The 18030-nt window shown below is 47.1% G+C and overlaps 1 protein-coding gene across 12 annotated transcripts in view; it reads left to right on the top strand.

The window, feature by feature from the left end:
- Positions 1-18030, top strand: part of LOC141052050 (cytochrome P450 2F3-like) — a 198227-nt gene that overhangs the window by 137562 nt on the left and 42635 nt on the right. For 11 of the 12 annotated variants that reach the window (XM_073549229.1, XM_073549235.1, XM_073549236.1 and 8 more), the window contains one exon: positions 17244-17385. The exons of the other annotated variant lie outside the window; for it this stretch is intronic. In XM_073549229.1, the coding sequence (XP_073405330.1) occupies positions 17244-17385 (142 nt within the window). The remainder of the gene's footprint in view (positions 1-17243; positions 17386-18030) is intronic. 12 annotated transcript variants of the gene reach the window in all.

The following is an 18030-nucleotide window of genomic DNA, read 5'->3' on the forward strand; positions in this document are numbered from 1 at the left end:
GAAATTTGTGTTATCTACTGTATGTAGAGGTGTTACAAGAAGGAAAAGAGGGTAGTTGTAACCATCACCGATTGTAAATGGTGGATCCTCTGTTATCTACTGCATCTAGAGGTGTCATTGCACATGAGGAGGAGAAGGTGAGCTGTGATATCACATGCTATTGTGAATGGTGATCCTGTTTTATCTACTTTATACAGAAGCGTTATCTTTCATTGAAATATTGTATGCAATGATAATGAGGCTGCTGAAAAGTCTCCAGTATAGACAAGAAATGTACATTTAGACTATGTGCCCACGATGCGATTAAATCCGGACACTGAAAACCGGACTCCTTCCCAGAAATCGCGCGGTTTTTCCCTCGCTATTTCACTGCGATTTTACCGCGATTCTGTTCGCGATTTTCTCAAGCACTTTCCAAGCGATTTGAAGCATCGCTTGGAAAGTGATTGACAGGTTGGTCACACTTGTCAAACATAGTGTTTGACAAGTGTGAGCAGCTTTTTACTATTGAGGCCGCCTATGTGGCATCAATAGTAAAAGACAGAATGTTTAAAATGATAAAAAAATAAAAAATCGGGGTATATTTACCTTCCTACGTCCCGCGCTGTCTCAGCGACGCTCCCGTTCCCAGCGATGCCTTGCGAGACCTGTGATGACGTTGGTCTCGCGTTGCTATAGCGATTTCACGAGATTTTCCATTTTTCCAGACCTACACCTTATAGAACTGTCTGCTTTTCAAACAGTTTTGTATATCTGCTGTTTGATTACAGTCAAAACTATACAGAGATTGCGTGTGTCACTCGGTATAAAAATGGATGGAGATTGACAATTTTCCATACAGACACCGTATAGAGCTGTCTGATTCTCAAACGGTATTGTATATCTGCCGTTTGCATTACAGTCACATCTATACAGAGTCAGCGTGTGTGTGTGACACTCCGTAAACACATATACGTAGATTGTTAGTTACACAAAAAACATACTGTATACAGCTGTACACTTCTGATACAGTTCCGTATATCTGCTTGTTGGATTACGGTCAAATACATATATATATATATATATATATATATATACGTAGATTTAATTTTTTAATACACCTTACACAGCTGGACGCTCCTTATACAGTACCATCTCTCTGCTGGTATTTTTGGTACATTTTCCCAATCATGAGGAAGTAAGGTGGAAGAAGTCGCGGACGTGGGCAGGGGGGCGCAGTTGGTAATGATGGTGGTGGTGCATCGGCTGGTCCTGGCAAAAGCACAATAGCAGCTAAGGCATGAGGTGTTGAGCCTGCGTCATCGTCTGGCCCAAGAAGGCCTGTAAGGTTCCCTTTTCTTGGAGTAGGAAAAGCGCTTTTAAAGCCGGAGCATCAGGAACAGGTTTTGGCGTACATTGCCGAAACAGCCACCAGCTCTATTGCCTCCTCTTCTGAACGTACGAAACCTGCAAGCAGAGTCGTCAGTGCAGGGTTCTGGTCAGCAAAACCACCTTACACGGTGACACAGAGGAAGGTGCACATGAAATTGAAGAGGAGGTGATGGATGACCCAGTTGTTGACCCAGATTGGCATCCATTGGGGGAAGAGGGTGCCGCTGCCAATAGCTCAGAAGAGGAGGAGGAGGATCCGCAGCAGGCAACGGCATCGCAACAGCTGTTATCTGGCAGGACCGTAGCAGTCCAAAAACGAGTTACAAAAGCCAAAAGTGTTGCAGGACAGCTTGGCCAGGCGGTCAAATTAGCACAGTGTGCAAAGCCTCAAACTGTCTTCTATAGTAGGAAGAGTGCAGTGTGGCACTTTTTTGAACAAAATCCTAATGATCAGGCAAAAGTTATCTGTAAGAAGTGCGCAAAGACCTTTAGCCGAGGGAAAAATCTGAGAAATCTGAATACCAGTTGCATGCTTAGACATTTAACCACCATGCACTTGCTGCAAGAGTGGACGGACTACCAAACCTCACATACCACATGTGCACCTGCTCCGAATGAAGGTAGTCAGCAACACTACATCGCTTCCCCCACTGTAAGCCCACCGGTTAGCACACCACCAGCAGCAAATGATGAGGTGTCATTGCAAGGCCAAAGCAGTCAGGGAATCACAATGTTATTGCTATGAAAGTACTGAATCTAGGCCATCAGCAACACCACCAACACCATCAGCATCACTATCACCAACCCTCTCTCAGTCCGCCATGTCCACCGCTAGTTCCACCATATGCAGCTCTCAAGTCCAGCTCACCCTACCAGAGACTCTGAGTAGGGCAAGAAAGTACTCATCCTCTCATCCACGTACACTGGGTTTGAACGCCCACATTGCCAAACTAATCTCGTTAGAGATGATGCCCTACCGTTGGTTGAAAGCAAAGCTTTCTGCGAGCTCATGGCCTACGCAGTACCACGCTATGACCTACCCAGTCGGCACTTCTTTTCTCGAAAAGCCATCCCAGCCCTCCACCTGCATGTGAAAGACCGCATTGTCCATGCACTCAAGCAATCAGTGAGTGGAAAGGTGCACCTCACAACAGATGCATGGTCCAGTAGGCATGGCCAGGGCCGTTACGTGTCCATCACTGCGCACTGGGTTAATGTGGTGGATGCAGGGTCCACAGTGGACAGCGGCGGTGGGACAGTGCTACCTAGCCCACAGTATAGGAAACAGTTGGCTGTAGGTGTTCGACGCTCCTCCTCCTCCTCTGGAAGTGAAAGCTCATCCACAGAGCGCAGTCGCATGAGCACTCCATCCGCAGCTGCCAGTGTTGCACATGAGGTTTCCCACTATCGAACAGCTAGTGGTAAGGGTCAGCAGGCTGTGTTGAAGATGATGTGTTTGGGCGACAACAGACACACCGCGGAGGTACTGGCCGACTACTTGCAGCGACAAACTGAGTCATGGCTGGGCAGTCTACATCTTGAGGCAGGCAAGGTAGTTCGTGATAACGGCCGGAATTTTGTGGCAGCCACAGCCCTTTCAAAACTCAGACACATACAGTACCTTGCCTGGCTCACACTGTGAACCTGGTGGTGCAGTGCTTCCACAATAATTATTCGGAGTTAACATCCCTGCTCCATAAGGTGCGAAGACTGTGCTCGCACATCCGCCGGTCGCCCGTACACTCCAGTCGGATGCAGATGCTGCAGCGATTGTTCCATCTTCCCAAGCACCGCCTAATTATCGACTTTGCAACAAGGTGGAACTCCACCCTGCACATGGTTGAGAGGCTGTGTGAACAGAGGCAGGCTGTAATGTATTTGTGGGAGGATACATGGGCAGGCAGTTTGAGGGCAGACATGGAGTTGTCTGGTGTGCAGTGGTCAAAGCTGAAAGACCTCTGTAAAGTCCTTCAGTGTTTTGAGCAATGCACACGGCTGGTAAGCGCAGACGTCCTTCACCCAGCACTCGCAGTGCATCATTGACACCTGGAACATTGGCCCACATGTCTGATTATGCCTTGCAGATCCTAAAAAGGGACCCCCGCATTGCCAAAATGATGACAGATGACGACTACTGGTTTGCCAGCATACTGGATCCACGCTATAAAGGCAAATTCCAAAAAATCATGCCACAGGAGAACCTAGAGCTTATATTGGCTAACAAACAAGCAACTCTGGTAAACCGTTTGTTTGAGGCATTCTCAGCACACAGCAGCGGTGATAGTTCTCCCATGAGCCGTCGGGGGCAACATGGAAGAGGTGTTCGTTGTGGCGTTGGAGACAGGGGTTTCATGAGCATGTTGTGGACTGATTTTTCAAGTACCGCTCACACAACTGGTAATACAGCATCGATTGAAAGTGACAGGAGACAGCAGTTGTCAACTATGGTTACAAACTACTTCTCCTCCCATATCGATGTTCTCCCTCACAGGTCATTCCCCTTTGACTATTGGGCCAGTAAACTGGGCTCCTGGCCTGAATTGGCACAATATGCCTTACAGGAGCTCGCTTGCCCTGCTGCTAGTGTGCTATCCGAAAGTGTCTTCTGTGCTGCTGGATCAATCCTGACAGAAAAAAGGACCCGTCTGTCGACCCAAAATGTTGATGACCTAACCTTCATTAAAATGAACTATGCATGGGTTTTCAAAGGATTTTGTCCCACCCTCCCCTGCTGACACATAGGTTGCCAGAAAAATGGCTCGCTTTTGTCCTCCTCTTCCTCGGACTTCTCCAATTCCTCCATTTGCAGCTGCTGAATGTCCAACATCAACATATGTCATTTTTTCCACCTTCTTAACTGGGCTGCCTCCCCCCCCCAGGGCCAGGGTCACCAACTGGCGCACGCACCCGTGCGTGTGCTGTTGCCCTGGACAGGTGGGTGGGCCCACTCTTGGGCGATGGCACTGGCACATGGTCCCTCATAGTAGAATCAAGTGTCTCTGATGGTGGGGGTGCACACCCGCCGTCAGACATACCGGCGTACTATGAGGGGCCCTGTGCCAGTACCGCCGCCCACGAGTGGCCCCCCCCTGCTTGCTCAGGGCACCAGCACTTGCAATGCTTACCTCTCCCTGCTCCACCGCTGTGTAGTCTGGGCTGTTAAATCCTTCACTGGGACTGCCACTACAAATTTGGTGAACTGATAGATGATGGTTAAGACTTAGCTATGCCCTGTCCTGCTGGGCTCTATCTTCAGATGATCAATGTCTTCCATTTGTTATGGACGTCGACTCACAATAAGATGAATCTCCTACGGCCTGTGGCTTCTGTTTTTTGCACTCCAAAGTTACCTGACAGATCATGATAGGCAATGAGGACCATGTCTACATCTCTCCCTGTGATCACAATTTGATGGAGATTAGTAATGGTGATGGGATCCACGGTACTGCGATACAGCAACCCTTTCTTCACAAAGAACTGTTTTCGCTGTCTCCACAGATAAAGTAGTTGAGAGTCAGCATCGCCTCTAAGAATTCTCCCGGGAGTTTTTCCCGTGATTAGTAATTCCAAAATTTCTGCAATCACTCGACTTTCCGTCTGTACTTGTATCCATCTCGTTTCCTCTTGTGGAGAGTCTGAACTGTCTTACTGAGACTGAAATATATATGAAGATTTAAAAATACCCCAACAGTGTATACTGGTGTATGCTTCGAATACATTACCCTTTTTCTACTTTTTAGATTCTTGTCTAATCCATACTGAGACTGTGAGTGTCTTTGTCGGACTCCGGAAATATACACAGAGATTTTTAATGTTTAAGCTATGCTATATATACCTGTTGTCCGGTGATACTGTACCCTTCCTCAACTTTCTACAATCTTGTCGAATCCATACTGGGCCTGAGACCGTCTGAGTCTGCCTCCTGATTAGAGATGAGCGGTGTTCGAGTCGAACTGTTTGCCAAGTTCAAATTCGAGCTGTTTTGGGCGGTGTTCGAGCCATTCGTCGAACTCGAACACTTTGCTTAAAATTCAGCTGTTCCAGGTTCCGTTTGAGAATGGTTCGTTCACCAAAAGTGTAACTTTATTTTCACATTAATAATGGTTTTCATGGTTAATAGACAGTTTCATGGCATAGTAGCGGTGTCTGGTAGCCAGCGGTGTAGTACATCTGTCAAGGAGCTACACCGTGTGAGTTTCTTATAATTTTTCACTGCGTCTTGTCCAGAAAATCCTTTTGGCCCTTGTAGCACTATCTGCTACTCAACTGAGGAGCCCACCCGTGAACCTAGCTATGCTGCCTGTTTATGAAAGAACCAGTTTTTGACTGCATTTAGCCCAGTTAATACTTTGGGCCTAGTAACTGTGTCTGATACTCAGCAGAGGAGCCCACCTGTGAACCAAGCTGTGCCGCCTGTTTATGTAAGAACTAGTGTTTAGCATTCCGATACTGCAAATATTGGGTATCGGCCGATATTCGCGGTATCGGAATTCCGATACTGAGTTCCGATACTTTTTGCATATCGAATACCAGAATCGGAAGTTCCCATAATGCTATGAGCCAGTTTGATTTGATTCAGCCAATGAGGAATCCTGAGAAGTGTGGGCACATCCTGTTAGGCATGTAGGCATGTTAGCTAATGGCATGGCTGTGATTGGCTGCAAGCAGACCCCCCAGCTGCTCCTCCCCCAGACACACGCTGAACAGTGATCTATGGAAAGTGAAACTAGTGAGGGAGGAGGAAATGACCAGTTCTCATTTCAATGCCAGAACACCCCCCCGGACGTTTATCTTGGATGATATCTTGGAAACCGTGCAGACTAGCCACAGAAGGTAAATTACTTATTGTCAGCATTCTGCAGCCTAGATATGCACTGAGATTATGTGAAAAGCCCGGACAACCTGTTCTGTTATGTATTTCCGCCAAGATGGATCGCCCGCCAGGGCTGGTGGGGTACTCGGTACCGGGCCCGTTGGTTTCAATGGGAGATGTCACCGTAGCTGTGACCCGGTCTGTGGCCCTGGGCGTCCATTGTAAAAGGGAAATGTTGAACGTGTGGATGATGATTAAAGTTTATGAGTGAATGATTCGTGACGCCACCTGTGGTGTTTGGCAATGAAGATGTTAAGCCGACGCTGCAGACAGATCCTCTGGGACAGATGGTATGGTGCTGCTTTGATGTTGTGACCCTCCACAGGTAGGGCTGTAGTCCCAGGGCAGTGTAGATGGAGAGGTAGTGAAGAGACGTAGATGGTGCAGTGCCAGGCACAGAGATGTAGCAGTGCTGAGTGTGTTGGCGCAGTAATAACTGGAGGACACCAGGGCATGCAGTTCCAAAGCTTTACTCACAGTCTGTTGTGTATACAGGTGCCCTCATCTGTGCCGTGTCCTCTGGGTCAGGAGTTCAGTCAATCTCCAAGCTAGATGAAGCACTCCGTTCCAGCACTCTGCCAACATGTGCCTTTTCTGAACATCTCCCTCTATTGCTACACAACCCCTTTAACATAGTCAATATCTTTATAACTCCGAACGTCTTAAAAAAAAATTAATTCCTGCTATTCCATTTGATTTGGCTAAACCTCTATGCCTTTAATGTCTCCTCCACCTCCCCCATTACATTCTACATTATTCTTAGTTGTTTTCCTTCATGTAGAATTAACCTATAAGGAAAGAAAGGGTTTATTTTAATTCCGATATTTCTGTCCCATTGACTTGCATTTGTTTCCAGTATCGGAATCGGCGATATCCGATACTTTTTGGGTATCGGTCTGATCCAATCCGATCCGATATTTCCCAATATCGGAAGGTATCGCTCAACACTAGTAAGAACCATTTTTTAACTCCATTTAGCCCAGTCAATACTTTGGGTCTAGTACCTGTGTCTACTGCTCAGCAGAGGAGCCCACCCATGAACCTAGCTATGCCGCCTGTTTATGTAAGCACTGTCTGCTACTCAGCAGAGTTGCCCACCTGTGAACCAAGCTATGCCGCCTGTTTATGTAAGAACTGTGTGCTACTCAGCAGAGGAGCCCAGCTGTTAAGCAAGCTACAGCACCTGTGGTTTGGACACTCAATTTTTGCACATTCATTCTGGAATGCCGGTTAGGCCTAATTCCGGAATTCCGGTTGACCTGCACTTACTGGGAAATCCTCGTTCACGGGGAAGAATTGGAATCCCAGATCCCCATCACTAACGGGGTTCAGCGGGTTATCCACACCTGTAATCGACACATGCTGGTCCTTTCAGTGTAGCGCGAGTGCAGCCCCGGACATGTAAGGGCATGACAGACCTATTATTGCTCGATCTCGCGTGCAAGAGCCTCGCGTGTCCCTCTAGTAAGCTGGACGTGGACCACGAGGGCATGCTGGAGTCTCGTTCGTTAATGGAATTAAGCTGACAAATCGCTAGCACAACTAAAAACGGCCATGCACCACCACCCACAGAATTGAGAAAGCTTGCAATCTGTCCATCCATTCCGTGGCTGACATGGTTGAGGTTGCGCCGAGTGGATTCCAATTAAGCCGCAGGCTCCACTCCTTGTGGTGGTGCCCTTCTGGACATTCCTTTAAGGTTCAACTTTGCAACCATACTTCCCCCGTAAACCCAACACTTTGCCTTCATGGACGCTGTTCGGAGGGTCGTGGGAATAACACCGCCCGATCGGCAGTTGGCATAATTTATGGTGGGAAGTCTGACGGTATATGATCGTCTTCGATTTTAAATTTTTTTTTGTATTTTAGATATTTATTACAGCCTTTCTTGACTTTATAAGGGCATGACATGCCTATATCTGTGTCTCCTCCTCCTTTTACTCCTCCACCTCTTTTCTATATGTAGTTGCCTTTTTCCATATGTTATTTGTGTCTTCTGAGCATTTTGTCTGCTTTGCTTTGGGACACCTTTTAAGGTGTTTTGTATGTGTTTGTGTTTGCCTGCCATTGTTTTCAATGGGGTTCGATGGTGTTCATCGAACGTTCGACGAACTTGCCTCCTGTTCGACGAACCGAACCCGAACACTATCGGGGTGGCACAACACTACTCCTGATATATAGACGTACATTTTTAATGTTTAAACTATGCTATATATACCTAGTATCTGGTGATACTGTACCCTTTCTGCCAGAAAGCCCTCCTCCACCCACCACTCTAAGTGTATCATTGACACCTGGAACATTGGCCCACATGTGTGATTATTTCTTGCGGATCTTCTTTTTATATTGTGGTGTGATCCATCCTGAGCGTGTGAGAGTCTGTGGGTTACTCCTGCAATTTATATGTAGATTTAAAAATTACCCCAACACTGTATACAGCTCTACGCTTGTGATACATTACCCATTTACTGGTTTTTATATTCTGGTCTAATCCAAACTGACCAAGTGAGAGTCTGCTTCTGACTCTGGAAATAAATACTGAGATTGACAATGACCCCTACACTGTATACAGCTGTATGCTTCAGATCCATTACCGTTTTACGGCTTTTTATATTGTGTTGTAATCCATACGGAGCCTGAGAACGTCTGTGTCTACCTCCTGAAATATATACGGAGATTTAGAATGTTTAAACTATACTATATATGTTAGGCGTCGGATTCCTGACACTGCACAGCGGGAACCCAGAGCCAGACATCCAGCGGTCTCCCATTCTCCTCCGACCGCTCCGGGTGCTGCTCAGCAATCAGAGCGTGCCAGGCGTTCTACTCAGACTTGCTCTGACAGCCTGGATGTTGCTGCCACCTCTGGTGCAGCAATGGTAGCACATCCTGTTCTGCAGGGAACCTGTTATGAACGAGTCACCGTAGGAGGCAGACACAAAAATAGAAGCTACATCCAGAAAACCGGAGAAGTTGGCAACTATCAGATTGCAGACCCCTGAACTTATCAACACAACTAGCAGTAGCCGTGGGGGGTTCCTACGGTGCCCTAGACCCCTCGATCATAGCCGGAGAACTAAATAGCCTAAAGACAGAAAAGGAAATCTAAACTGCCCCAGAGCAGACCCCAAAGTAAAAGGCAGCCCCCAACATATAATGACGGTGAAGCAAGATGAAAAAACACTCACACAGATAGAAAGATAGGCTGAGCAAACGATGGGGCCCAAGCTAACTAAACAGGAAAGGAAAGGACGGTTGTTGTCTGCAATCCGCAAAAACCCTATGAAAGACACAAGCCAACAGGCTGATATGGAAAAAGGCCCTGAAGCAGCTAGGCTTCAAAAACTAAATCAGCACTCAGGTATTTTCTGAAGACAAAGCTAAAGGAATTAGCTCACCCCAGCAGGGAATGGCAGAAATCCAGCAAAACGAAGTCAAAGCACAAATGCAAAAAGCAAAGCAGAAAACTTAGCTTTAGAAGAGCAGGAATTCATACTAGTATCCAAGGATCCCACAGAGAAATCACCCGCAGGGCAGAAGGGCGTCGCCGGCCTTATATCCAGTCAGTAACTCCACTCAGCCAGTCATCATCATTAGTCTCAGATGTTTGATAATCAGGCTCACTACCTTTCTTAACCAGCAGAGGGAGTTCATCGGGCCTGAGTGGTGAAGGGGAAAATGAACTCACAACAGGAACCGCTCCAGAGGCTAAGTCCTCATGCCGTGCTACTGGGCATGCCCGCAAGGTGACCTCTCACTGGAGAGCAGGGGTCACATGCTCAGGTCCCGCGTCGGATCTGATTGGTCCTTTCCAGGGTACTGGAAGGTCCCAGAAGCGCATGGCTATAAAAAGCCCGCATGGCGGCTCGGCCATGCGCTAGTGTAGCATATTATGCTGTGTGTGTATGGTGATGGATGCATGGACTGGTGACTGACTTATTATGAAACCCCTTCCCTTGGATAATATGATTGGTGACTGTGTGTTGGGTTAGTCAGCTCCAGGTTGTGGCAAGCTACACGCCACAGTGCGATCCACGCCTACACTAGCGTCCGTCGGTGCCCGGTTCTCGGCGCCGACGCTTGCGGCTATAGTTGCCGCTGCGCTGCATTACCAGCAGCTATTGGTGTTCACGGCTGCGACGCCACCCGCCGGCTCCTGTGACGTTAACAGGGCCAGTGCCTTTGCATATATTTCTGCCAGGCGACTCTGTGTCTGAACAGAGCCGCTCCTAGCGTTCGGGTAATGTTAACCCGTGCGCACTACGGCACCTTCTGGTGCATCTGCCATTACCCAGCAGCGGTCTTACCATCTACCGCACGGTGGACCCCGGGCGGCGAACGCACCTTCTATTATTTTATATCTGGTGCGTTCCGCCGATCATAACAATATATCTGCTATCTGATGATTCTGTACCCTTTTTCTACTTTTTATATTCTTGTCTAATCCATACTGAGCCTGTGAGCGTCTCTGTGTGACTCATGAAATATATACGGAGATTTACAATTATCCTTTGCCTGTATACAGCTGTACGCTTCGGATAAAGTATCATATATCTGATGTTATTTTGGGTACATTTTCTCCAAAATTTGGAAGTATGGTGGAAGAGGCCGCGGACGTGGGCGTGGAGGGGCCAGCTGGTACTGATGGTGGTGGTGCATCTGCTGGTAGTGGCAAAAGCACAATAGCAGCTAAGGCAGGAGGTGTTGAACCTGCATCATGGTCTGGCTCTGGAAGGCCTGGAATGCTACCTTTTCTGGGAGTAGGTTAACCGCTTTTAAAGCCGGAGCATCAGGAACTGGTTTTGGCTTGCATTGCCGAAACAGACTCCAGCTAATATGCCCTCCTCTTCTGAAGTTTCAAAAAATGCAAGCACTGAGTCGTCAAGTGGTGGCTTCTGGTCAGGAAGAACCCCTTTCCTTGTGTCCTTCATCCCCACCAAAAGTGAATGATGCAGCAGGCCACATTTCACATTAGTCCATGTAGCTCTTTCTCACATACCATGCCTGGGTTATCAAGTCAAATCGTCCAAGATGAATCTGACATGGAGTGTGGGTCACCAGCCAGGGCAGTGTGGTTAATCGGTACCGGGCCGGTGTCTCAGAGGGATGTGTCACGGTGGTGGTGACCCGGTCCGTGGCCCTGGGCGTCCATGCAAAGGGGTGAATAACGTTTATAGGTGAATGATACGTGACGCCACCTGTGGTTTCTGATCAGATTGACCAGCGCTGCAGTGTCGCTTCTCTGGGACAGATGTTGTGGTGCAGCTAAGATGTAGAAGCCCTGCACAGGTAGGGCCGTAGTCGCAGGGGAGATGAAAGAGTTGGTAGATGGTGTGCAGAGCAGGATGTAGCAGAGCCGTGCGCCAGGCGCAGGAGAAAGAAGACAGACAAAGTCGTGCAGTACCTTTAGCTGTACTTGGTAAGTGGCGTCCAGGACCCAGAGTACAGATGGAGAAGGAGTTGGTCAGCCTCGAAGCAAATTAGGAATTCTCTCTCTGGAGATAGGTAGTGTGGCCTCCGTTCTAGCCCTTATCTGAGGTACTCGCAGTACTGAGTTCACTGAAGTTCCCGCTGTTGACTCTCTTTTGGAACTTTCTCGTATGGCAGACAGCCGTAGCATTTTCCTTCTGGCTCACACATGTCGCTGCTGTGGCCTCCGAGCCTTAGTTGGGAACAGAGCTTTTACAGCTGCTACTTCCTCCGGTTTCTGCTGCAGGACCGTCAGTGTCCCTACAAACTTGGAGACCAGAATCCGGACAATGCGCTCCAGCTAGGAGTGAGCCTTAACTCTGCTCATCCTCCAGCTCCCCTTCTCACGTCCACACACTTCCCCTTCCCTTCACAGACTGCCCAACTTCCCTCCTCCCAACCACACAGAGCAGCTCCTCAGCAGTCAGGTTCAGAGCTCTCCCTGCTGGCCTGGAGTGGGAACTGTGTTGTGTGTTGGTTTAACTGCTAGAGAGATCCTTCATTGCTACCAAGCATGACATCACACTCCCTAGGAGGAAGGTAATGCCACTGTGGCGACCATACTCCTGGGGGCGTCACAAGTGCACTGATGCCCAGCCACTGCTAGATGATTCTGCTGATACATTGACCCAGACCACTACATTCCCCTCGCACTCTACACAGCCAGAATCTGACCCTGATGAAACTCAGGTTCCCCTTCCCGCATACTATACCACCTTACACGGTGACAAAGTGGAAGGTGCAGATAAAAGTGCAGGTTCCTTGAGCAGGTGGGGGGCATACTCATGGGCGATGGCACTGGCACAGGGCCCCTCATAGTGCGCAAAAGTGTCTCTGCCCCACCCACCATCAGACACCCGCCATCAGATACACCGCCGTACTATGAGGGGCCCTGTGCCAGTGCCGTCGCCAACGAGTGGGCCCCCCCTGCTTGCTCAGGATTACAGCACTTGCAAAGTTGAAATACTTACCTCTCCCTGCTCCACTGCCGTGGCGTCTTCCGCGTTTCCTGACAGTGACATTCTGGTCAGAGAGCGCGATGACATCACGTCTGTACGCCCTCTGCCTAAACAGTCCAAGTGCAGAGAGATGGAAGATGGGGACGACAAGGAGTCCAGAGTACAGGGATTTCCTAGTGAGGAGACTTATTTGTTTTAAAGGTTGGGAGCAATTTTTGGGGAGCACTATTCTCTGGAGAATGATAGATGGGGCCCACCATACACTGGAGCATTCCAAAGGTAGACATCAGACACTGGAGCAGCATTTACAGGGCCCATTATACACTGGAGCATTAGAAATGGGGCCCATTATACATGGAGCATTATTTGGGCCCATAAGACAGTGGAGCTTCATCCATGGGGACCAGCATATACTGTAGCATTATGTGGAGCTCATCATATACTGTATCCAACATTATATGGGACCAATGATTCTGTATGGCGAAATGTATGGACCTCATTACTCTGTATGGCGCACTATGCGGTGGCTATAATACTGCATGGAGTAATATACTGTCCGTTTTTGGAGCTATTGGAGAATTTAAAATGGATATCAGCCATGTGATGTAAGAAGTGAAGTATTTTTCATTGTACTATACCGCTATTTCTCTGACGTATCAGAGGATCATGAATTGTGGCATGTGTTAAAGGAGCCCAGTGACACTCTTTGGCCCTCGGCCCATGAAAATCTGGAGCCAGCCCTACCCCCTCCACAACTTTAGCCAAATAACCCCCAGTTTTCAATGCCTAACTATTATTATAAAGTAAATTAAGGTTGACAAGCTTAAGGAATAAGAATTGATGTTTTTGGCATTAAAATGGGCACTGTAGGTGTGTTTCCTGTCCTCCACTCACTGACGACTTTTCTTCCCCATTGACTTGCATTGGGTTTCGTGTTTCAGTCGGCCTTCAACTTTTCACGATAATCGGCCGATTGCGTTCGACCCAACTTTTGCGAAAGTCGGGTTTCATGAAACCGGACTCGAGCCAAAAAAAGGCAAAGTCGCTCATCTCTATAACACAGTGATCACCAGTGACATTATACACAGGAGCTCTGTATATAGTGTCAGTAAACAGGTAACACAGTGATCAACAGTGACATTACACAGTGCCTCTGTATATAGTGTCAGTGTACAGGTAATATGGGGATCACCAATGATATTATACACAGGAGCGGTGTATGCAGTGTCAGTGTACAGATAATACAGTGATCACTGGCGACATTGTACACAGGAGCTCTGTATATAATGTACAGTGTATACTGTGCATGTACATGTGATACACTGACTCGAGGTGAAGTCCTCCATCTTCACATTTCAAATTCATCCAGCCCAGACCGCCATCACTTCTTCCAGCAAGGAATCAATTATGCAGGAAATAACAAAGTTATCTAGAGCACCGCTTGCAGAGCACATTACTTAATTTTTTCCCAACTTCTACACTACACCAGATGAAGAAAAAAAGGTGACATAGTGTCGCTCAGTACAGTAACAGGACCCCCATTGAAAACAGTATCCTCCAAAAATAAAATGCATCTCTGCACTAATAATATCCCTTAATTAGTCTCTACAGTAATAATATTCCCCATCCTGGCCCCCTTGTGTCTCATCCCTGACTCCAGCCACACAGTTGTAGCCAAAAGTATTGACACCCCTGCAATTTTGTCAGATAATACTCAGTTTCTTCCTGAAAATGATTGCAATCACAAATTGCAATTATCTTCATTTAATTTGTCTTAAATGAAAAAACAGAAAAGAGAATGAAGCAAAAAGCAAAACATTGATCATTTCACACAAAACTCCAAAAATGGGCAAGACAAAAGTATTAGCCAAAATAACTGCGACCAACCGCTTCCGGTGACCCTCAATGAGTTTCTTACAATGCTCTGCTGGAATTTTAGACCATTCTTCTTTGGCAAACTGCTCCAGGTCCCTGATATTGGAAGGGTGCCTTCTACAAACTGCCATTTTTAGAACTCTCCACAGGTGTTCTATTGGATTCAGGTCTGGAGTCATTGCTGGCCACCTTAGAAGTCTCCAGTGCTTTCTCTCAAACCATTTTCTAGTGCTTTTTGAAGTGTGTTTTGGGTCATTGACCTGCTGGAAGACCCATGACCTCTGAGGGAGACCCAGCTTTCTCACACTGGGCCCTATGTTATGCTGCAAAATTTGTTGGTAGTCTTCAGACTTCATAATGCCATGCACACGGTCAAGCAGTCCAGTGCCAGAGGCAGCAAAGCAACCCCAAAACATCAGGGAACCTCCGCCATGTTCTACTGTAGGGACCGTGTTTTTTTCTTTGAATGCCTCTTTTTTTCTCCTGTAACCTCTATGTTGATGCCTTTGCCCAAAAATCTCTACTTTTGTCTCATCTGACTAGAGAACATTCTTCCAAAACGTTTTAGGCTTTTTCAGGTAAGTTTTGGCAAACTCCAGCCTGGCTTTTTTATGTCTCGTGGTAAGAAGTGGGGTCTTCCTGGGTCTCCTACCATACAGTCCCTTTTCATTCAGACGCCGATGGATAGTACGGGTTGACACTGTTGTACCCTCGGACTGCAGGGCAGCTTGAACTTGTTTGGATTTTAGTCGAGGCTCTTTATCCAACATCCGCACAATCTTGCGTTGAAATCTCTTGTCAATTTTTCTTTTCCGTCCAAATCTAGGCAGGTTAGTCACAGTGCCATGGGCTTTAAACTTCTTGATGACACTGCGCACGGTAGACACAGGAACATTCAGGTCTTTGGAGATGGACTTGTAGCCTTGAGATTGCTCATGCTTCCTCACAATTTGGTTTCTCAAGTCCTCAGACAGTTCTTTGGTCTTCTTTCTTTTCTCCATGCTCAATGTGGTACACACAAGGGCACAGGACAGAGGTTGAGTCAACTTTAATCCATGTCAACTGGCTGCAAGTGTGATTTAGTTATTGCCCACACCTGTTAGGTGCCACAGGTAAGTTACAGGTGCTGTTAATTACACAAATTAGAGAAGCATCACATGACTTTTTGAACAGTGCCAATACTTTTGTCCACCCTCTTTTTTATGTTTGGTGTGGAATTATATCCAATTTGGCTTTAGGACAATTCTTTTTGTTTTTTTTCATTTAAGACAAATTAAATGAAGATAATAATAACAAAGAATTTGTGTTTGCAATAATTTTCAGGAAGAAACTGAGTATTATCTGACAAAATTGCAGGGGTGTCAATACTTTTGGCCACATCTGTATGTTCTCCCATCCTGCCCCCCATATTAGCTCCCATCCTGCCCTCATATGAGCTCCCAATCTGCCCCCATATTATCTGCTATCCGGCCCCCATGTAGGCTGCCATCCTGCCCCTATATGAGCTCCCATCCTGCCCCTATATGAGCTCCCATCCTGCCCCATATGAGCTCCCATCCTGCCTCATATTAGCTCCCTTTCTGCCCCCATACTGTATATGAACTCCCATCCTGTGGCTTTCAGTACAAAAAGAAATGTAAACAAAATTCCTTACCTGGCCATGGTATAGCGGTGCTCTCTCCCTCATTTATTTGAGGTGCGGATACATGACAGTGACGTCATATGCCAGCGACATGTGCGCCAATGTCAGGTGCCAGCCTGTTATTGGCTGGCAGCTGGTAACTATTGCTGTGCACCGCAATATATTGCAACTGAATGTGCATCCTCAGATGCACATTTAGTTGAAAATTGTGGGCCAGGAAACAGGATTTCGGCATTGCTTCTTGAAGTTTCAGGCAACCGCCTGCTAATTTTTACAAATGGTGTCAATGAATAGGTGAGAGCCCCCTGAATCCCACCACTGCAGCCAGTGTCCTATATATAACCTCACCTGTCTCTTCTTGCCTCTCTGCTATGTTTTCTGTCTCTCTTGCTTCTCATTTCTTCCATCTTTTCTCTCTTCTCACATCTTCCATCTTTTCTCTCACCCACTCTGATTTTTACCTTTCCTTTTGCCTTCTTCTCCCTGGTTGTCTATGGCTCCACCCCTGTCATTTAGCCCTGCCACTCTAGGTCTCTCCACAGTCTGAGAACTGTGATGCTGCTGGGTGGGGGGATCCGATTCTCAGGTCCTTGATGTGCTGCTGACTGCAAGCGCTGGTGGGTGAGTATTGTCACAGAGTGACTTCACGTCCCTGCTCCACTGCAGCCGGCAACTCTCTGCACGGCCGCATGCACCACCCGCGCTCTGGTCTTTACTATGCAGAGTGTGAAGGAGCAGAGAACGATTGCGCACGGCTGCGCTGATACCCGGCATTCCACCACACCGGCTTAGGACCAGATGAGCAGAAGCAAAAAGTGAGGGGCTCACTCCAGGCCCCATACGCCAGTAAGGGCAATAATGCCCTGATGGTGGCCCTGCCTACAACAGAAGTCATTGCATGGGCAAAAATGTAAGTCAGTTTGTAAGGAAAACTACAGTAACAAGAGAAATGGGTCAACCCATTGAAGGTTGTCATGAACCTTATGAACAGATCTATCTTGTAATTTAACAAAACCAATCTGTTTTATGTAATTTAACATTTTTACATTTTTAGGAGGCGGATATCCCAGATACCAGCTTCTATATCAAAAGTTTGCCAAGAACCATTCAAAATCTGCTTTTTGGTGGAACAGAAACTGTCAGTACGACTCTGCGATATGGAATCCTTATCCTTATGAAATATCCCGAGATAGCAGGTGAACTCAGAACATGTATATGATGATTATAGTACTGTGAGGAGGCCAGGATGGCAGTTGTGGCAAGGTTCTGCTGAATTCCCACACCCTCGCACCCCACAAAGGAAACATAAAGTAGAACACTCACTTTAGATTATAGAGTTTCTTCTGCTTCAGCCATCCCTGTTCCAGATTCCCGGTTCTCACAAATGACTCCAGAATCTATGTCCTTGCTTAACAGTTCAACTTTACTTAGCAACAGGGTTCTTATTACAGATGCAGCACAGTTCTCCTGCAATGACATTCCTGGAGCTTTCCCTGTCTTTCCTGGCAATCTCTGTCTTGTCCGACAATCTCTGTCCCTCCTGACAATGTCTGGCTCTCCGTGCAATCTCTGTTTCACTGGACAATCTCTGTCTCGCCTGGCAATCTCTGCCTCGCTGGCCAATCTCTGTCCTGTCTGACAATCTCTGTCTCTCCCGGCAATCTCTGCCTTGTTAGAAAACCCCTTATTCTACTGCTACCTTCTATTCTATCCATAATCCTATGCATAATACATGTCAAGTACATACACATTTAGAATAACAGTAAATTAATACATTAACAGTCATAAACTCTATGGAACCGCATGTTTTCAATATGAACATGGTTTAAAGAGGGGGAGGC

Source organism: Dendrobates tinctorius, unplaced genomic scaffold (assembly GCF_039654945.1).
Source record: "Dendrobates tinctorius isolate UK_male_01 unplaced genomic scaffold, ASM3965494v1 ptg000158l, whole genome shotgun sequence".
NCBI classification, from domain to species: domain Eukaryota; kingdom Metazoa; phylum Chordata; class Amphibia; order Anura; family Dendrobatidae; genus Dendrobates; species Dendrobates tinctorius.